General features: G+C 47.0%; 1 protein-coding gene across 1 annotated transcript in view; it reads left to right on the forward strand.

Moving 5' to 3' along the window:
• The window catches only part of LOC139255589 (VPS10 domain-containing receptor SorCS3-like), a 450,963-nt gene that overhangs the window by 389,404 nt on the left and 41,641 nt on the right, over window positions 1–19,918 (forward strand). The window contains exons 20-22 of the mRNA XM_070873959.1: window positions 487–610; window positions 2,759–2,871; window positions 15,838–15,966. Coding sequence (XP_070730060.1) covers window positions 487–610; window positions 2,759–2,871; window positions 15,838–15,966 — 366 coding nt within the window. The remainder of the gene's footprint in view (window positions 1–486; window positions 611–2,758; window positions 2,872–15,837; window positions 15,967–19,918) is intronic.

Genomic DNA, 19,918 nt, shown 5'->3' on the forward strand with positions numbered 1-19,918 from the left:
TCTTTGTCCCCCATATTAACATCACTAGGCAAAGACATCCTGTCCAGCCTGTGGTTCCAGCATTCTGTCCCACATTTGAATAAGCAAATCACCTCAGCATTTTTATGAGAGAGAGAGCTGGAAGGACTTGCTGCATTGCCCCTGTCAGTTATTGCATGTCAATCGGGCTGATAACAGATGTAAAAGCTCCTCTGCATCAATAAGACTTGGCAACCAAAAGGGAGGCTAGCATTGAAAGAGGTCACCCTACAATTTGACATTTTATGTAATTCACTTACACTGCATGTCACAGTTCTAAATTGAAAGACTGAGAGTTGTTAAGAAGTTGTATTAATAACAGTAAATGTGTTATTGTGGCATTGGTGGCTGAGCGCATTATAACATCCGCCTTGCGCTATGCTTCACTGGCACAGATCGGCTGGTGCTATTTTCTTCAATTCCTGCTCAATAATGCTCCGCTTTCTCATTTCCTGTTGTGTCTTACAGCCCGTCATCACCCTGGAGGAGAATGCCTCCTTTACATTCTCTACAGAAGGGATAAGTAGCATCACTGTGCAGGTGTCTGCGGGGAATTCCATTCTACAAGATGTGAAGAGTATAGCTGTATTTGGTGAGGACAAACCACACTGCTTTATGGACGCCATTATGGAGAAGATAGGCACTTTAGCTAGTTTAATCATTATTTTCTCCCATTTTGCACCCTGAAGAGTCCTCGCCTCTGAGCAGTTTTCCTTTGTATTCAGACAAAAATATAAGCTCACAAGAGCTTCATATCATCTCCCTCCGCAGCGCGCTCACTTACTCTGGTGTAAGATTTACCAAGAAAGACTTACATTTATATAGCACCTTTCACGCCACAAAGCACTTTGCAGCCAATGAAGTACTTTTGGAGTGTAGTCACTGTTGTTATGTAGGAAACACGACAGTCAACTTGCGCCCAGCAAGCTCCCACAAACAGCAATGTGATAATAACCAAATAATCTGTTTTAGAAACATAGAAAATAGAGTAGGCCATTCGGCCCTTCGAGCCTGCACTGCCATTCAATGAGTTCATGGCTGAACAGTTGATTAAGCAAATCACCTCAGCATTTTTATGAGAGAGAGAGAGCTGGAAGGACTTGCTGCATTTCTCCTGTCAGTTATTGCATGTCAATCAGGCTGATAACAGATGTAAAAGCTCCTCTGCATCAATAAGACTTGGCAACCATGTTATGTTGATTGACAATTAAATATTGGCCCAGGGCACCAGGGACAACTCTCCTGCTCTTCTTCGAAATAGTGCCACAGGATCTTTTACGTCCACTTGAGAAAGCAGACGGGGCCTCGGTTTAACGTCTCACCCGAAAGACAGCACCTCCAGCAGTACAGCACTCCCTCAGCACTGCACTGGGACTGTCAGCCTAGATTTTTTTGTGTGCAAGTTGCTGGAGTAAGATTTGAAACCACAACTGTCTGACTCAGAGATGCATGTGCTACCCATTGAGCCACAGCTGACACAGACTGGGGCAGGTTCGCCTCTCAATGCTGTCCAATTTTCAGGCGGTGTTCGGGCAAGCGAGGGTAAAAAAATGCAGGATAGGGAGGACCCTTTTTCATTGGATCACTTTCACGACGGTCGGATTTTCTCATGTCACTTCATGCCGGATGCCGGAACCGTCTGCCCAAATATGGGAAGGCGTATTTAAATGAGTGGGTCATGGCAGTCTGACGTCATAATTCCTGTCACTCTGGTCTCAGCAATGCTGGATGTGCCTCACATCTCTATACAACAGGTGTCGAGCATCGCTCGGCAATGTGAATGACGGAAGTGACTTTAAGTGGCCACAGCTTGACACTTTGATGGAGAGGAGAGGGATGCACCACGTTACTTCCTTTAGGGCTGAGCTGTCAGTTTACGTGTGGAGTGAAGTGTAAAGCCGCAGTTGGGAACGCTGCCTGGCCCTTTAGGCTGCCGCAGGTATCGGAGTCTTTCAGTAGCACGCCATTGCCCCTTTGCCACGTGGTCAGCTCCCCAAAGAGGCAGCAGCGTCACCGGGAGCCCACCTTATTGTTTAACTGAAGCCCACCGCCCAGAATATGCCAGGGGTGGGCGCCAGTGTCACTTGGACTCACGGAGGTCGCACCCTGCCACACTCCCAGCAGCAATCGCACCATCGAGGGCAACATGGACCGCTATGTCACTTTCTTCCCTTGCAAAGGGAATCCTCCACCTGACGGATGGACCCAGAATGGATCACGTGTAGTCAATCACCTTTAGTGGCTCAGCTGTAAACTCTGAGAATTCCTCCCTAAACCTCTCCACCTCTTTCTCCTCCTTTAAGACCCTCCCCCTTAAATCCTACCACTTTGACCAAGCTTTTGGTTGCCTGTGCCAATGTCTCTATCTCAGGTTCAGCGTCAATCTTTCTCTAATAACGCTCCCGTGAAGCAACTTTCGACGTTTTACTATGTTAAATGCTCTATATAGAAGTGCAAGTTGTCATTGTGGTTGTTGAAAAGTAAATTGACTGCGGAACACTGCAGGCTGTGAAATTTTTAAAAAAACCTAGATAAAGTAGTTGGAGCAAGGTTTTACATCGCTCAATGAAAGGAGGTGTGTGACGTAATCAATGAAAGTGGTCCCGAAGCAACTTCTGAAAACGAACTGTGAAATAATGTTCTTGTTTTGTCCAAAACTTACTCTGATCAGAACCTGACCGGAATGTGACTCTTAAAGCCGCGATTCTTTTAACAAAGTCCTCTCGTCTTCATCCTGCAGATACTTACCGCTCATTGCTGCTGTCGTTCACACCGAACTTGGAGGATCACAACCCAGACATTCCGGAGTGGAGGCACGATCTCAGTAAGCTTGTCAAAAGAACTCTCGGACAGGTAAGTTGGAGAATAAAAACACCCACACCACACACTCAAGGGAGCGAATTTCCTTGGAACTGCTCCCGTCGTGACTTCGCCGGAAGTGCGATGTTTACACTCTTCATGCCGCTCCTCCAGCCAAATCACGGCAGTGGGAGCGGGAGCGGCTTCCCGGAGACAACTCCTTACTTGCACAGCAAATATCAGCAGCTTATAAATTGACCTTTCATCTGTGAGACCTAGGTTGACGTCGGGCCAGATATGGATATCGGGAAAGGATGAACAGGCTGGGTCACTTTTCTCTTGAAAAGAAAAGGCTGAGGGGTGACCTAAAAACCTTACAATTATGAAAGGTTTTGATGGAGTGGATACAGAGAGAATGTTTCCACTTGTGGGGAAGAGCATAACTAGAGGCCAGCAATATAAGATAGTCACCAAGAAATCCAATAGGGAATTCAGAATAAACTTTCTTACCCAGAGAGTGGTAAGAATGTGGAACTCGTTACCACAGGGAGTGGTTGAAGCGAATAGTGTAGATGCATTTAAGGGGAGACTAGATAAGTATATGAGGGAGAAAGGAATAGAGGGTTATGCTGATCGAGTTAGATGAGGAAAGAAGGGAGGAGGCTCGTGTGGAGCATAGACTAGTTTGGGCTCGTTGGGCCGAATGGCCTGTTTCTGTGCCGTATATCCTATGTAATCCTATGTAAAGGAGATGTTAGGAGATTCCTAGTGGGTTTCGGAAGTCTTGTCATTCGGATGTCGGTAGGAGTACCAAGTGAAATGTTACCTGAGCACTAGCCCATCGCACAATACTGAAATAATTCACCACTACTCGACACAAAATGGCAGTCTCGTTACTATTTGAAAGGGTGGTTGGCATTAGAGAAGGAAACATCACACTGTACAGTTAAAGGTGTTCTTCTGGGGTCAGATATCTCTCAACTTAACCCTCGAGGGAGAGTCCAAAACTAGAGGCCATAAATATAAGATAGTCACTCATAAATCTAATAAGGAATTCAGGAGAAACTTCTTCACTCAGAGAGTGGTTAGAATGTGGAACTCACTACCACAGGGAGTAGTTGAGGTGAATAGTATCGATGCATTCAAGGGCAAGCTAGATAAGTACACAAGGGAGGAAGGAATGGAAGGTTATGCTGATGGGGTGCGATGAAGAGGGGTTGGAGAAGGCTCATGTGGAACATAAACACTGGCACGGACCAGTTGGGCCAAATGGTCTGTTTCTGTGCTGTACATTATATTTAATTCTATGTAATACTTTTAACCCTTACCATACCGCGGCTGTTTAGTTCTGACACAAACAACAGTGTGTGCAAAATTCCCAGGCATTGACGTCCTGTTACAAAGTTTCCTCTTCAAACATATTTTCCAAGTTACAAGAAAAACTATAAATCTGGTGGGCCTTCGACCACGAGCCAATGGGAACAGCGGAACGTCCAACCCGATTTCGACAGACTGTATGGTACTTGCTTTATGATTTGAGACAGAACTTTGAAATGAGTTTCAAACTGTTTCTGTTACCTGGATGAATTTGCTCAAGTAAATTGACCAAATTAAAATCCAATGATTGCCATTACTATCACGACTGACTTGAATGTGCCATTAAAAATGTTCCTTGTAAGTGAATCTGCCGAATAGTCATATCTGTAAAGTCCTGACCCTGCAGTACAGACTTACACGAGGCACATGCTGAAGTCAAGGTCACTCTGGACCTGCACCTTTATTTCACAGCTCTCGAGTGCGACACTTGCCTGAGACCTGCCTTAAAATACCTGTGTGGAACAGGTATGCAGTGTCTCCTGCAAATGCACCCCTGGTGGTAAAGTATGCTTGTGGTTACAGGTCATATCTAGTTACAGTCATGTATAACATGGTAAGATACAGTTATATACAGTAGTGTGAGATACATGATATCACCCTCCCCCAAGGTCTTATTGTCTTTATAGATTCAGTCTCTCAGGTGGTCTACGCTCTCGCGTGGAGCATCTTAGTTGTGGTTCAGTTGTTTGCCTTGGTGCCTGTTCTTCTTTCAATGTGATTGTTGGTATCTCGCCTGGGCTGTCTGTTGAGGCTGTCCTTTCCTCAGGTTGTTCCCTCTGTCTGTCCACCAGGTGTGGTGTGAGTTCCACATTGTAGTCTGCCTCTGGTTCTGCAATGTTGTTGGTGAATCTACTTTTTACTTGATCTACATGCCTCCGACAGGTTTGGCCATTGTCCATTTGTACAACCAGTAGCCTATTTCCTTCCTTGCTTGTTACAGTCCCTGCAAGCCATTTGGGACCCCTGCCATAGTTTAGCACAAACACTTTGTCCCCTATCTCATTCCACCTCCTCCTCGAATTTCGGTCATGGTACTCAGTTAGCTTCTGGCGCTTTGCCTCAACAATTACATGCATGTCTGGGAGGATTAACGAGAGCCTAGTAGTTAAGGTCCGTTTCATCAATAGGTGCGCGGGGGGATCCCCAGTCAACGAATGCGGACGAGATCTGTATGCCAGCAGCAGTCGCGACAGGCGGCTCTGCAGCGTGGGACCTTGGATTTTTAGCATGCCTTGTTTAACAATTTGCACTGCTCTCTCTGCCTGGCCATTGGAGGCCGGCTTGAACGGTGCCGTCTTAACGTGATTTATGCCGTGGTCAACTATAAAATCTTGAAATTCTGCGCTGGTGAAGCATGGACCATTATCACTGACCAATATGTCAGGAATTCCGTGCGTTGCAAACATGGTTCCAAGACTCTCCACAGTGGTAGAGGTGGTGCTCGAGTTTAAAACGGTGCACTCGATACACTTTGAAAATGCATCGACGACTACGAGGAACATTTTGCCCATGAATGGGCCCGCATAGTCTACATGCACCCGTGACCACGGTTTGGTGGGCCAGGGCCAGGGGCTTAGGGGGGCCTCCCTGGGGCATTACTGAGTTGGGCACAAATGGTGCACTGCAGGACGCAGAGCTCCAAGTCTGCGTCAATGCCAGGCCACCAGACGTGGGATCTGGCTATGGCCTTCATGAGAACGATCCCCGGGTGCTTGCGGTGGAGTTCCCGGACAAATGCCTCTCTGCCTCGCAGAGGCATAACTACTCAGCTGCCCCACATCAGGCAGTCTGCCTGTAGTGAGAGTTCATGCATGCGCCTATGGAAAGGTTTGATCTCCTCGGAGCAGGCATCGCGAGCCTCTGCCCAGTCACCAGTTAAAACACATCTTTTGACTAAGGATAACGTGGGGTCGCTGGTCGTCCAGGCTCTGATTTGGCGAGCCGTCATAGGCGAACCTGTGGATTCAAAGGCATTGATTGCCATGACCATCTCACAGTCCTGTTCGTTGGACCCTTCCGTGGTCGCCAGAGGTAACCTGCTAAGCGCGTCGGCACAGTTGTCTGTGCCTGGTCTGTGCCTTATTGTGTAGTCGTAAGACGCCAGCATGAGTGCCCACCGCTGAATGCGCGTCAAGGCGTTGGCGTTGATTGCCTTGCACTCGGATAGCAGGGACGTGAGGGGTTTGTGGTCGGTTTCTAACGCGAACTTGGCCCTGAAAAGGTATTGGTGAATCTTTTTGACACCGTACACGCACGCGAGCGCCTCCTTCTCAACCATACCGTACCCGCATTCCGCCCGCGAAAGTGACCTGGAGGCATAAGGAATGGATTGTAATTTACCCGCATCATTGACATGCTGTAAAACGCAGCCGACCCCATACGCTGACGCATCACATGTAAGAACGAGCTTTTTACCTGGGTCAAAAAAGGCTAAAACACTGTTGGAACATAGAAGGTTGCGTGCCTTATTGAAGGCGCGTTCTTGGACGTCCCCCCAAAACCAATCGCACCCCTTTCTGAGTAGCACGTGGAGAGGCTCCAGCAGCGTGCTCAAGTTCTGCATAAAGTTCCCAAAGTAATTGAGTAGCCCGAGAAAGGCGCGCAGTTCCGAGACATTCCGGGGCCTGGGTGCCAGACGAATTGATTTGGTTTTGGATTCTGTTGGGCGGATTCCATCAGCGGCAATCCTTCTGCTCAAAAATTCAACCTCGGGCGCGAGAAACAGACACTTGGATTTCTTAACTCTTAGGCCTATCCGATCCAATCGACTTAGTACTTCCTCCAAATTGCGGAGATGGGAGTCGGTGTCCCTGCCCGTGATGAGTATGTCATCTTGAAACACAACCGTCCCCGGGATGGACTTGAGCAGACTCTCCATGTTGCTGGAGAGCGCTGGAATATAGCAGCTGCTGACCTGATGCCGAATGGGCATCGATTGTACATAAAAAGGCCTCGATGTGTGTTGATGGTGGTGAGTAGCTTAGACTAGTCGGTCAGTTCTTGCGTCATATACGCAGATGTGAGATCTAGTTTCGAGAAAAGTTTTCCTCCAGCCAACGTAGCAAATAGGTCCTCCGCTCTGGGCAGCGGATATTGGTCCTGTAGGGAGACTCTGTTTATGGTAGATTTGTAATCCCCACAGATTCGTACCGATCCATCAGGCTTCATGATGGGGACGATGGGACTTGCCCAGTCGCTAAATTCCATGGGTTAAATAATGCCTTCCCGCAGAAGCCGGTCCAGTTCATGTTCGATCTTTTCCCTCATCACATAAGGCACAGCTCTAGCCTTGTGATGGACCGGTCTGGCATCCTGTGTGATGTAGATTTTAACTTTAGCCCCTTTGAAGGTGCCCACACCTGGCTGAAAGAGATGTTCAAAATGACTTAGAACTGTTGAGCAGGAGGTCCGTTCCTCTGGCGACATGGCGTGAACATCATCCCATTTCCAATTTAGTTTTGCCAGCCAGCTTCTCCCCAACAGTGCTGGGAGATCTCCGGGGACAATCCACAGGAGAAGTCGGTTCACTGTCCCTTTGTGTGTGACTGAGAGCATGGCGCTACCAAGGACTTGGACAATTTCTTTGTAATAGGTCCTTAGTTTGGTGTCGACCCTTGTGAGTTTTGGTCTGTTGCTTTTGTGCGTCCACAGCTGTTCAAATTGTTGGACGCTCATGAGAGATTGACTAGCTCCCGTGTCCAGTTCCATGTTGATGGGTATCCCGTTGAGTAGGACCCTCATCATTATTGGAGGCGTCTTGTTGTAAGAACAGTGGACATTGAACGTGTTGACCCCCTGTACCTCGGTGTCCCGGCTTTCCGACCCTTCCGATTCGTATACCAGCCGAGCTGCTGTTTTTCTGCACATGCGAGCCAGATGCCCTGTATATTGCAGATTCTGCAAACAGCATGCTGAAATCAACACCCCCTGTTGAGTGCCTTCCCCCACATCTCCAGCACAGACCGCTTCCATTATTTCCGAAGGATGAGCTGCGCCTGGCTGATCTCTCTTGAGCTTCTCGCGGTCTGTAGTTGATTGCTCGCATTGTGGGTTAATGAGGTGTGAACGGCTGTTCACGTGGCCCTTGATGGCTTCTGGCGCCACTGCCTGCTGTTGAAGGCCTGCTCTCCTGCCTTTGTCTGTGTGTGGGGGTAGCGATTTGTTTCACGCTGTGAACCCCTTGTTCCGATGTTTCGTTAGTTGTCGTACCCGCAGTGTAGATCAACTTCGTTTCTTCTTCTCCTGCCAAGAATGTCTGTGCGACCAGTGCTGCTGCCTCTAGGGTCAAGTTCTTGGTCTCTATAAACTTTCGGAATATGCCTGTGTGGCCTATTCCTTCAATAAAAAAGTCTCTTATAACTTCTTTCCTAGTTCATCGGAGAACTAGCCAGCCTCCGAAGTTCCACCACAAAGTCGGGTATGCTCTGGCCCATACAGCGTCTGTAGTTGTAGAACCTGTGTCTGGCCATGTGTAGGCTGCTCGCTGGCTTCAGGTGGTCTCTCACCAGTGTGCTCAACTCCTCAAATGACTTGCTTGCTGGTTTCTCGGGTTCCAGCAGGTCCTTCATTAAGGCGTATGTTTTCGATCCACAGCTGGTCAAGAGATAGGCTCTTCTCTTGTCTGTCTTATCGTCGCCCAACCAGTCTTTGGTTACAAAGCTTTGCTGGAGCATTTCTATAAAGTCCTCCCAATTGTCTCCAGCATTGTATTTCTCATCTGAGCTGTTGGTAGCCATTCTGTGGATTCTGTGATCCCGTAACTCGTCGCCACTGTAAAGTCCTGACCCTACAGTACAGACTTACACGAGGCACATGCTGATGTCAAGGTCATTCTGGACCTGCACCTTTATTTCACAGCTCTCGAGTGCCACACTTGCCTGAGACCTGCCTCTATATACCTGTGTGGAACAGGTATACAGTGTCTCCTGCAAGTGCACCCCTGGTGGTAAAGTATGCTTGTAGTTACAGGTTATATCTAGTTACAATCATGTGTAGCATGGTAAGATACAGTTATATATAGTAGTGTGAGATTCATGACAATATCACCTTCTGCAAATGTAACAAAGAGCCAGCCATGTATTCCTGCAAGTCTCTGAAATAAAGGGATAATGTATAATCATAGAATCATAGAAATATATACCATGGAAGAAGGCCATCGTCTACGTGCTGGCCGACAAAGAATGATCCGGCCTAATCCCACTTTCCAGCTCTTGGTCCATAGCCCTGTAGGTTACGGCACTTCAAGTGCACATCCAAGTGCTTTTTAAATGTGATGAGGGTTTCTGCCTCTACCACCCTTTTCAGGCAGTGAGTTCCAGATCCCCACCACACTCTGGGTGAAAAAAATTCCCCTCAAATCCACTCTAAACCTTCTACCAATCGCTTTAAATCTATACCCCCCTAGTTGACCGCTCTGCTAAGGGAAATAGGCCCTTCCTATCCATCCTATCTAGGCCCCTCAGAATTGTATACACCTCAATAAGGTCTCCCCTTATATTGCATGATTGTGAGAGGCTGTGCTGCTAGTGTGGAGTCTCGTTAGAAGTGATGAGGTCAGAGATAGGACTATAACATTGGAGCATTTCTGCCACCTTCGTCCATTGAGCAAGGCTCCACATAGCTGCAGAGCCTCACAAAATGATCTTGATCCTGTGCAATATGGGATTTGAACACAACCTCTGGGTCGCTAATGTTTGGGACTACAAGGCAGCCAAGGACACTTCTAATTCTTAAATTGTTAACTTGGCTCAATAACTGCCACATTCCTCTCTGAGTCAGGGGATTGTGGGTTCAGATCCCCAAGTGTAGTAGTTAGACAAAGAACTGTCGGAGAGTGCTGCTTTCTCAGAGTTTGCGGCATTAAAACCAATGTGGGGTGCAGTGGTTCACGTGGATGTTAATGATTACATTGCACTTTGCAAAAAGGAGTAGGGAGTTCTCATTCTCTCAGTTACTCGACTATAGAGTCGTCCTCTAAGCTGCACCACCAAAATAACTGGCTGCTTTTCCCGTTGCTAATTGTGGCAAAATCCACCAGTAAATTCTCATTTGTGGGAGGGTGGGTGGGGGGCTGAATTGGTAAAAAAAAATGTTTTTTCTCCTCAATTTGAGGGGGAGGGGGGGAACCATAAATTTCCATTGTTTTCTTACCAAAAATTAGGTCTGAGGGTTTGTGCAGATGTCCTCCAAAACATCAGTATATATGTTGAATGCTGCAGCTGTGCACAATTTTTAGCAGGAACTGAAAACGAAGGTTGTGCAAATTAATATATTTTTTTAAGGGGCATACAGTCAGCATCAGGTAACGCTGTGGAACATAGGTACAGGCGTAGGCCATTCAGCCGCTCGAAGCTGATCTGCCGTTCAATGAGATCTGTATCTTAACTCCATCGACCCACCTTGGTCCGTAACCCTTACCTAACAAAAAATCTATCCCTCTCAGTTTGACGTTTTCAATTGACCCACAGCCTCCACAGCTTTTTGAGGGAGAGAGTTCCAGATTTCCACTACCCTTTGTGTGAAGAAGTGCTTCCTGACATCACCCCTGAACAGCCTAGCTCTAATTTTAAGGTTATGCCCCCTTGTTCTAGACGCCCCACACTAGAAGAAATGTTTTCTGTCAAGCCTGTCAATTTTTCCAGCGACTTGTCATTTTGTTGAGTATCTGCACCTAAATATATATCTGTGCCACTCATGTTTGTGTGACTGGAGATAATTACAGAAATAATCAGGCTGCTGAAACTCCTGATCAACAACCTTGAACACATTACCACAAGGAGTAGCTGAGGCAAACAGCAAAGATGCATTTAAGGGGAAGCTAGATAAGTACATGGAGGAGAAAGAAATAGAAGGATATGCTGTCATGGTGAGATGAAGTAGGGTTGGTGGAAGCTCGTGTGGAGCATAAACACCGGCATGGACCAGTTGGGCCACATGGCCTGTTTTTGTGCCGTAAATTCTATGTAAAAAAAGAAATGGTTGCTTCAATCACCCTGCACTTCTATGTAGTTCAGTGTATGTTTCTGTAAGATCTCATATGAATGCAAGTGTTTCTTTGTAATGATAGAAATGTAGTTTGTTTATATGGCAGTGGCAAACACCACGAGGCCGAAATTGCCCCACCGACCGAAATAGGGCACACCTACCGATATAAAGGACTTTTCTCGACCCCAATTCATGGGGCGGGGAGTCGAGCGAAGTTGAGGCCTCAAAAGTTGTTTTTTACTCCGGGCGGTGTTTGGGGCGGCTGAGGGGCGGAAGTCGTTTGGGAGCGGGACGGAAGGCGGGCAGGCAGCGCGACGACTGTTATGACGTCAGCGCGACGCGGATGTGCCACGTCACGCTGACGCCTCACAACATCCCTCCCCTTCAGTTAAAGGGGAGGGCCGCTGCGAGCTCTGCGCTGAGTTTAGTTTAGCCCACTGGGCCACCGGGGTGGGTTTTGGCCGGGCCAGCGCCCGGTACCCAAGATGGGATGCAGAGTTGCCTGTTGGCGGCCCGGCCAAACCCGTGGCCGATATTGTCGGGACGACTTTGGAGTCGGCCGAATATTAAAATAAAATGGTGACCGCCGCGGCACTGCGCCCTCCCCTTTAAGGGCGGACGCTCCACCCAGCCACAAGCAGCTTCCCGCCGGGGAAAGCTGTCGGGGGCACAGAGTGGCAGCCGATCCGCTCCCGCGGGTGGAAAGGGGGTTGCCGCCGGGCAGTAAGGGGTCAGCGCGTGCCCGACGGGGCAGGAACACGGGCGGGGCGGTCCTGTACACTGCTCCAAAAATAAAGGAGGCCAATTTCTCAAATGTCTGCACCTCCGCCCCAACTGAGCAATCTCGGCCCCCACATTTCTTGCCTATCCCTAATTGTCTGAACAACTGTGGCTTATTAGTCTGTTTCAGATGGCATGTGTGGGCCAGACTAGGCAGGAATGGCAGATTTACTTCTCTGAAAGACATGCTTGAAACTGTTGGTGTTGTATGCCAGTCCAAGCTCTCAAGCTCACTTCTCTCTGCTGGCAGCCTAATTACCCGATTTGTTACATTTAATTTTACAATTTGCCGTGGTGGGATTAGGAACGCAACCTCTGGGTTGCTAATCCAGTGCCATAACCGCTACACTATGGTTCCCTTGTTAGCGCTATCATTACAAACAGGAAACAAAGCCCAGCAAGACCGAAACGAATCCAGATCAGTTGCAGAGATGATGATGATAATGATGAAGGAGGTGTGCTTTCAAATATGTGAAATCTAATCAGCATTTTGAAAATGGCAAGTGCCAAGCACACCATTTTCATCGTAATGTCACCCATTTCACCAGTCGAAGTTATACGAAGTGGTTCGGTACAAGGAGTATTCGACAACAGGAATATGAGCACACATCTGAATTCTGTGAAATGGTCCCAAAAAAAGAGAAGCTTGTTATGGGGACAATAATGATGAAACTAGCTGGAAAGATCGCGGCCTAGAAAGTAGGCTACGCAGCGCCCGTTTTACAGGCACGGAATGGCCTTCCAAGCCTCCAAGGTGGCGGACAGGAAACGCACAATCGTTCCGAGCCAGTAGTGCGCCACCCATCGATTTGCCATGCAGTGCCCATGCCTGAAGCAGCTACAGCCCGATCTTCAATTGCGCTTTGCCAGCGAGCAGCCTGCTGCTGTCCGTAGTTCGCTGCCTCGATGGAAATGAGGCCCGAGGCCCAATGTCGGGGGGGCACCCCGGCCTTCACCAGTCGGGAGCTGAGATTGATCTCCCCCGCAGAATTTCTAGGCCATCGGGTTCAGTTTGTCATTGGGCAGTGATATGAGATAACAAACATGGCAGCAACTCATATTTATATAACACCTTAAACGTGGAAAAATGTCCCAAGACGCTTCATGGACAAAATCCGACAAAAATTGACATCGAGCCAAAGAAGGAGGTATTAGAAGAGGTGACTAAAAGCTTGGTCAAAGAGGTAGGTTTTAAGGAGGGTCCTAAAGGAGTAGCGAGGTGGATAAGCAGAAAGGTTTAAATTGGGAATTCCAGAGTTTAGGTCCTAGACAACTGAAGGCGCAGCCACCAATGGTGGAGCGAGGGGAGTGAGGGTTGCACAAGAGGCCAGAATTGGAGGAACGCAGAGTTGTTGGAGAGCTGGAGGAGGTTACAAATATAGGGAGGGGGCGAGGCCAGTGTAGGCACTTGAACAGAAGGCTGAGAATGTTGCATTGGAGGATGGGAGCCAATGTAGGTCAGCGAGCACAGGGCTGATGGATGAATGGGACTTGGTGCAGGTTAGGATGCAGGCAGCAGAGTTTGGGATCATCTGAAGTCCCACTGTAGGCCGGCCAGGAGAGCATTGGAATAGTTAAATCTGGAGATGATACAGGCATGGATGACATTTTATCAGAAAGACCATCAACTCTGTGTTAGATCAATATCTCCAGTGTGGTCAGAGTTAACAACCAGCTACAAAAGATGCACTCAGAACTGCTTCAAATCTTGACCTTTATACCTTCCATTACATAGTGCACCTTGTCCATAGAACAAATAGTTACTTATAGTCAGCCAACTTCATTTAATACATTTAGCTGCAAAACCATTATAACTTGATTACAATAAGCAGTGTGACCTTTTGTACTGCAAGTAAATTTCAATGTTAATTTATTAAGTCGTACAAAAAATAATTTCAAAGCAAAATAATGTGAAGCATGTCGAATGATAAATTGAGTAGACTGGGTCTTTACTCGTTGGAGTTCAGAAGGATGAGGGGTGATCTTAGAGAAACATTTAAAATAATGAAAGGGATACACAAGATAGAGGCAGAGAGGTTGTTTCCACTGGTCGGGGAGACTAGAACTGGGGGGCACAGCCTCAAAATACGGGGGAACCAATTTAAAACCGAGTTGAGAAGGAATTTCGTCTCCCAGAGGGTTGTGAATCTGTGGAATTCTCTGCCCAAGGAAGCAGTTGAGGCTAGCTCATTGAATGTATTCAAGTCACAGATAGATAGATTTTTAACCAATAAGGGAATTAAGGGTTATGGGGAGCGGGCGGGTAAGTGGAGCTGAGTCCACGGCCAGATCAGCCATGATCTAATTGAATGGCGGAGCAGGCACGAGGGGCTAGATGGCCTACTCCTGTTCCTAATTCTTATGTTCTTATGTTCTTATGAAGCCTGGCCTTCCTCATCCTCCTGGTCTAACTAATCTCCCAAAAACAAGACCAACCAAGCTGCTTCAACCCCTTCACCTGTTTTTCTCCCAGCACGAGCACATCATGCTGAGAAGAAAACCAATGGCCCAGAAATCCCGGTCGACTGCTTCCTGCGGGTGATCGGGTAAAAAAACTTTTAAAAGATGCGCACCTACCTGAAGCTGCTGCACCCACGCGAATTCCCAGTCCTGAGGCCTCCACTGACTGCGCGTCACAGCGCATACACGTCAGGACGTGCGCAGGGCTGGAGCTGCAGTCACATGGCTCTGGGCAGCCAATCAATAATGGGAAATCCGTATGTTGGAGTTCCCAAACACACAAAACATTAACTAAAAAATAGAAAAAATACACCACATATTTTTATTAATTTAAATTAGTTATTTATGTATTATAAAAAAAATTCTGATTTTTTATAAAAGTTTTTTTAAATTTTGGTTTAAAATAAACTTCCCATAGTGGGGAAGGCTTTTAACAATAAAATGTGTTTTTATTATTTTACTTTAAAATGTTTTTGTGTATTTTAAAACTCCTACGCCTGTGAAAGTAGGCTACGCGCCTGCTTTTATCAGGCGCAAGAGTTTTCAGGATGTTTGCTGGGCAAGATATGGATAAATACAGCAATCTTGCCCGTGCAAATGTCCTGGCTGCCCAGATCTGGAAGGTCTGTCAAGTTCCAGCTTGACAGATTGGAAAAGCCGGTTTTCAGCGCATGCGCATTGTGGACTGAAAATTGGCTTTTGTGATGCCTTTCCGGGTCCATACACACTCCATACGGACCCGGGGAGGCCAGAATCTCTACCCCCATGACATAGTAATTTTTTTGTTTGTTCCTGGGATGTGGACGTCGCTGGCTAGGCCAGCATTTATTGCCCATCCCTAATTGCCCTTGAGAAAGTGGTGGTGAGCCGCTGCAGTCCGTGTGGTAAAGGTGCTCCCATAGTGCTGTTAGGGAGGGAGTTCCAGGATTTTGACCCAGCGATGAGGAAGGAACGGCGATATATTTCCAAGTCAGGATGGTGTGTGACTTGGAGGGGAACTTGCAGGTGATGGTGTTCCCATGCGCCTGCTGCCCTTGTTCTACTAGGTGGTAGAGGCGGGTTTGGGAGGTGCTGCCGAAGAAGCCTTGGCGAGTTGCTGCAGTGCATCTTGTAGATGGTACACACTGCAGCCAGGGGCCGCCAGTGGTGGAGGGTGTATGTTGAAGGTATTTAAGGTGTATATTTTGATTGCTCCTCTTGCAAGCACCGAGCACTCAAAATGTACAATGGCTTTATAAAATATATAGTGGCTTCACATTTCTATAAAACAGCTATGTGATTATGTATATGATATGAATGTATACCTTTGGGAATTTTACTTTTTTAAAAAAATAATTTAAAATGATAAACAACCGGAAGTGGAGCATGTCTGTGAGAGATCTCCGTAACGATAATGAAGTGTGGCTGTGTGTTCTATAGGTCACAGCGTTACCTGAGCAACAGATGTTGCTAGCCATCCTCCCTGGTTTACCGACTGCAGCAGAACTTTACATCCTCCCACACCGACATGCCGCAGAGGAGAAATTAAATAGTCTGAATTTAGATCAGGTGAGTCACAATTCGTTCAGGTAAGCTTTAGCTTTTTCACCAGCCAGGTAGTGAATCAAAGGAAGAAAAGAGGCAGCTAATGGGTTTATTGGTCTCGAAATGGACCTTCGGGCTGTTTGGCACTTTGGCGTCAATGTGAATATTAGAGTCAGGTGCCGATTGGCCTCCAGAATGCATTAAGTCCCCTCCCCTTTTATAGGGGGCACTTGTAAAATATATTATTTTATTGCCCCAAAAAAATCACAAAAAAACCCCACAAAAAAACAAAAACATTTTTAAAAAGGGGCAGTTGAAAAATGTTTGGAGTGTCCCCCAGATCAGGGGGCACTTGATCTAACTGTTAATTTTGTCCCCCCAAAAGAGTTGCAGTAAGTCCCCTTAACAACGCAGTCTCACACCATTCCCAGTGATTGAGGGCTCCAGAACAAGGGGACGTAGATATAATGTAAGAGATTTAGAACAGCGATAAAGCCGGAGAAATCTTTTCACACAGAGGGTTGTGAGGCTGTGCTATGCATTGCTTGAGGTAGTGATTGAAAATAGACCATTTCAATATTTAAGACTAGGTGAGATGGGTGTTTGAAGGACATGAGAATATGGTGTCATGGGATTAGGACGATTGTTTGTGTAAAGGATGAACCCTAACACGGATTTGCTTGAGCCCAACAGCCTGTTTCCATGTTGTAATTTCTGTGATCAATCTAATATTATTCAATCTTGACCTCTTCCAACATATTTATATACTTGCATTTATATAGTGCTCATGACATCAAAACATCCCGGGTCTGAAATTGCCCCTTTCTATAAGGCCTGAAAGCGGCGGCCACAGGTCGGCGCGGAATGGCCGCTGATTCTCCGCGGAGGGGCCGCCATTTTGAAAATTGCCCTTCCTCAGTTTTGGAGTGGTGTCCGGGACCGTCCCGCCCATTTTCTCACTGCAGCGTGCACGCGCCGACCCCTTACCGATTGGCGGGGACCCCCCTTCCCGAAATTGCCCCTGTCCCGGAAATGCCCCGCGGGAGCGGTGCCGCCGTCGGTAAGCTTTTGCTGTCGGTGCACTCTCTGTGGCTGGGCAGCATGGCTGCCCTTAAAGGGGCGGGGGCGCTGCTGCGGCTGCTGCTACGGCTGCCATGTTATTTTTTTTGTCTGACTGACAATTATGGCCGCAGGTTCGGCCGGGCCACCAACAGGCAGCCTGTTGGGTGCCAGGCCGCTGGCCCAGCCGAAACCCTCCCTGGTGGACCAGTGTTTGCCACTAAAGTGGCTGCAGAGTTCGCAGCGGCCCTTCCTTTAACTGAAGAGGAGAGACGCTGTGACGTGTCAGCACGACGCTGATGACTGGTCAGGGCAGTGGACCCACTGCCAAGGCACTTCCACCCTGCACCCGCCCGGAACACTGCACCGAGGCAAAAAACATTTCAAAGAGCTGAATTTCTCCAGTATCTCATGGACTGGGGCAGAGAAAAACTTTCAAAAATGGTAGGTGCACCCTGTTTGGGGCGGGGCTCAATTTTGGCCCCCCTCCCCCCCATGTCTCTAATATCTCTTTGGAATGAGACATTAAACCGAGGCCCCACCTGTCCTTTCAGGATCCCATGGAATTATTTCACAGAAGATCAGGGGAGTCCTGGCCAAATATTTATCCCACAACCAAAGTCATTAAAACAGATTATCTGGGTCATTATCCCATTGCTGTTTGTGGGACAAATCAGCTGTCGCGTCGCCTACATTACAACAGTGACGGCACTTCAAATGTACTTCATTGGCTGTAAAGCATTTTAGGATGTACTGAGGATGTGAAAGGTGCTATATAAATTCAATTCTTTCTTTCTCGGTACTTCACACAATGAATTAGTTTTGAAGAGCAGTGTCTATTGTTATGTGGATAAGTGCAACAACTGTGCAGCAGTAGCGACTTCCCTGCAGTTACTACAGGCCTGTCGTCAAGACTGGACTCCAGCCGTACTAGTCTAGCGCATACAGCATTACTTTTTCTATTTTGTCCATCCTCTCGTGAAGACAATGCATCATGGAGGTGCCACTAGCTCTCTGCCTGTCTCGTCCAAGTAGCCATTCATTATGTGTAAGCCTAGGCTATGAGTGTCAACAGGCTACTTGACCAAACATCACAGCTAAATGTGATTTGATTCTTCTCCAACTCTCCCGCACATACTTTTCCCAGCACAGGCAGTGATCCACAGTGATTAGCACCCCCACTGCCTGAGATCAATTAACTGAGCACAGGCCAGGGATGGAATTATATAAAATTACAACTACATAGGAACTACAACACAGGAACAGGTAGTTTCATACCCACCAGTGCATCTTAATGTTTAGTCATGGACCCCATTAATCCATTCTACAGGTTCACAACCCTTTGTGTAATAACGTTTCTCCTGATCCCTTTCCTACATTTCTTGCATTCAATCTTATATCTTTGTCCCCTCATTCTAGGCCCTTCAATCACTGGAAACAGTCTTTTCTATCTACTCTGGTCCATCCCTTCATGATTGTAAACAGCTCTATCAAATGACTATCATTTTCCAACGGAACCAACTACAATTTGTTGAGTCTTTCTTTATATTAGTATTTAGTCAAAGCAGGTGGTGTCCCAACGAAAATGAAAATGTGCTGTACCCTCTCTCGTACCTCAACATCCTTCCTATTATATGGAAACTGCCTGAAAGGGTGGTAGAGGCAGAAACCCTCACCACATTTAAAAAGTACTTGGATGTGCACTTGAAGTGCCGTAACCTGCAGGGCTACGGATCAAGAGCTGGAAAGTGGGATTAGGCTGGGTAGCTCTTTGTCGGCCAGCGCGGACATGATGGGCTGAAATGGCCTCCTTCCGTGCTGTAAATTTCTATGATTCTATGAAACAGCACATGGTACTCCAATTAATAAGGTCTTATATCGGTTCACCATTACAACTCCACTTTTAATATCGGTAACCATTCGCCATAAAACCCCGTATATCATTAGAATTTGCACCGAGCCTTTGGCTCAGCGGTAGCATTCCTGCCTCTGAGTCAGAAGGTACAAGGTTTGAGCCCCCAACCTGGACAGTCCTGGCTAGTCGAAATTGGAGCTCCGAATTCTGGGTTGACATCCAGTGGGATACTTGAGTCCGATAGGTGCAGTTGCCACCTTTTTTGTCCATTCGCTCGTTAAGATCGCTTTGCAGCTTCGTTCAGTCCTCAGAATGATATCCTGTGCCTTCTATTTTCATTACATTTAGGCTTCATTCCCTGGAACCAGAGAATGTGCTGATCTGGATGACTCACACAATCACACCAGATAGTGCACTTCCACACTCACCCACCAGGGGAGCCATATCCCTAGAATATTCGATCATCAATGCTTGCACATCTCCTTGCAACCTTTAGTCCCTTTCACAACCAGATATTGGAATAGACACACACAAGGCGAATTTAGACTGTGACATTACTTAACTATGTAAAGTTTAAGATTGATGCACTGGGGCATTCTCAGGCTCAGAAGAACCAAAAACAACCTATATAAAATCTAAAAGGAAGAAATCAGTGGTGGGAATACAAATAGTTTTATGATTTCTTGAAGAATTCAAACCAATATCGTATCTTTACGGTACTTGAAGGCAATAGTCACAGTGAGATCAGAGTTACCAAGATAATGAACTGTAGAATAGAAGGCATTTTACTTTGCATCTAAATCATGCTCTACCTGATCAACAAGTCCCTGATACTGATACAAAAGCAAAATACTGCGGATGCTGGAATCTGGAATAAAAACAGAAAATGCTGGAAATCTCAGCAGGTCAGGCAGCATCTGTGGAGAGGAAACAGAGTTAACGTTTTGGGTCGACGACCCTTCATCAGAACTGGAGAGTGTTCGAAAAGAATGAAGCACTGAAAAGGGGAGGGGAAGAAAGAACAAAAGGGAAGGTCTGTGATAGGGTGGAAGACAGGAGAGA

Source organism: Pristiophorus japonicus, chromosome 3, assembly GCF_044704955.1.
Source record: "Pristiophorus japonicus isolate sPriJap1 chromosome 3, sPriJap1.hap1, whole genome shotgun sequence".
Lineage (NCBI taxonomy): Eukaryota > Metazoa > Chordata > Chondrichthyes > Pristiophoridae > Pristiophorus > Pristiophorus japonicus.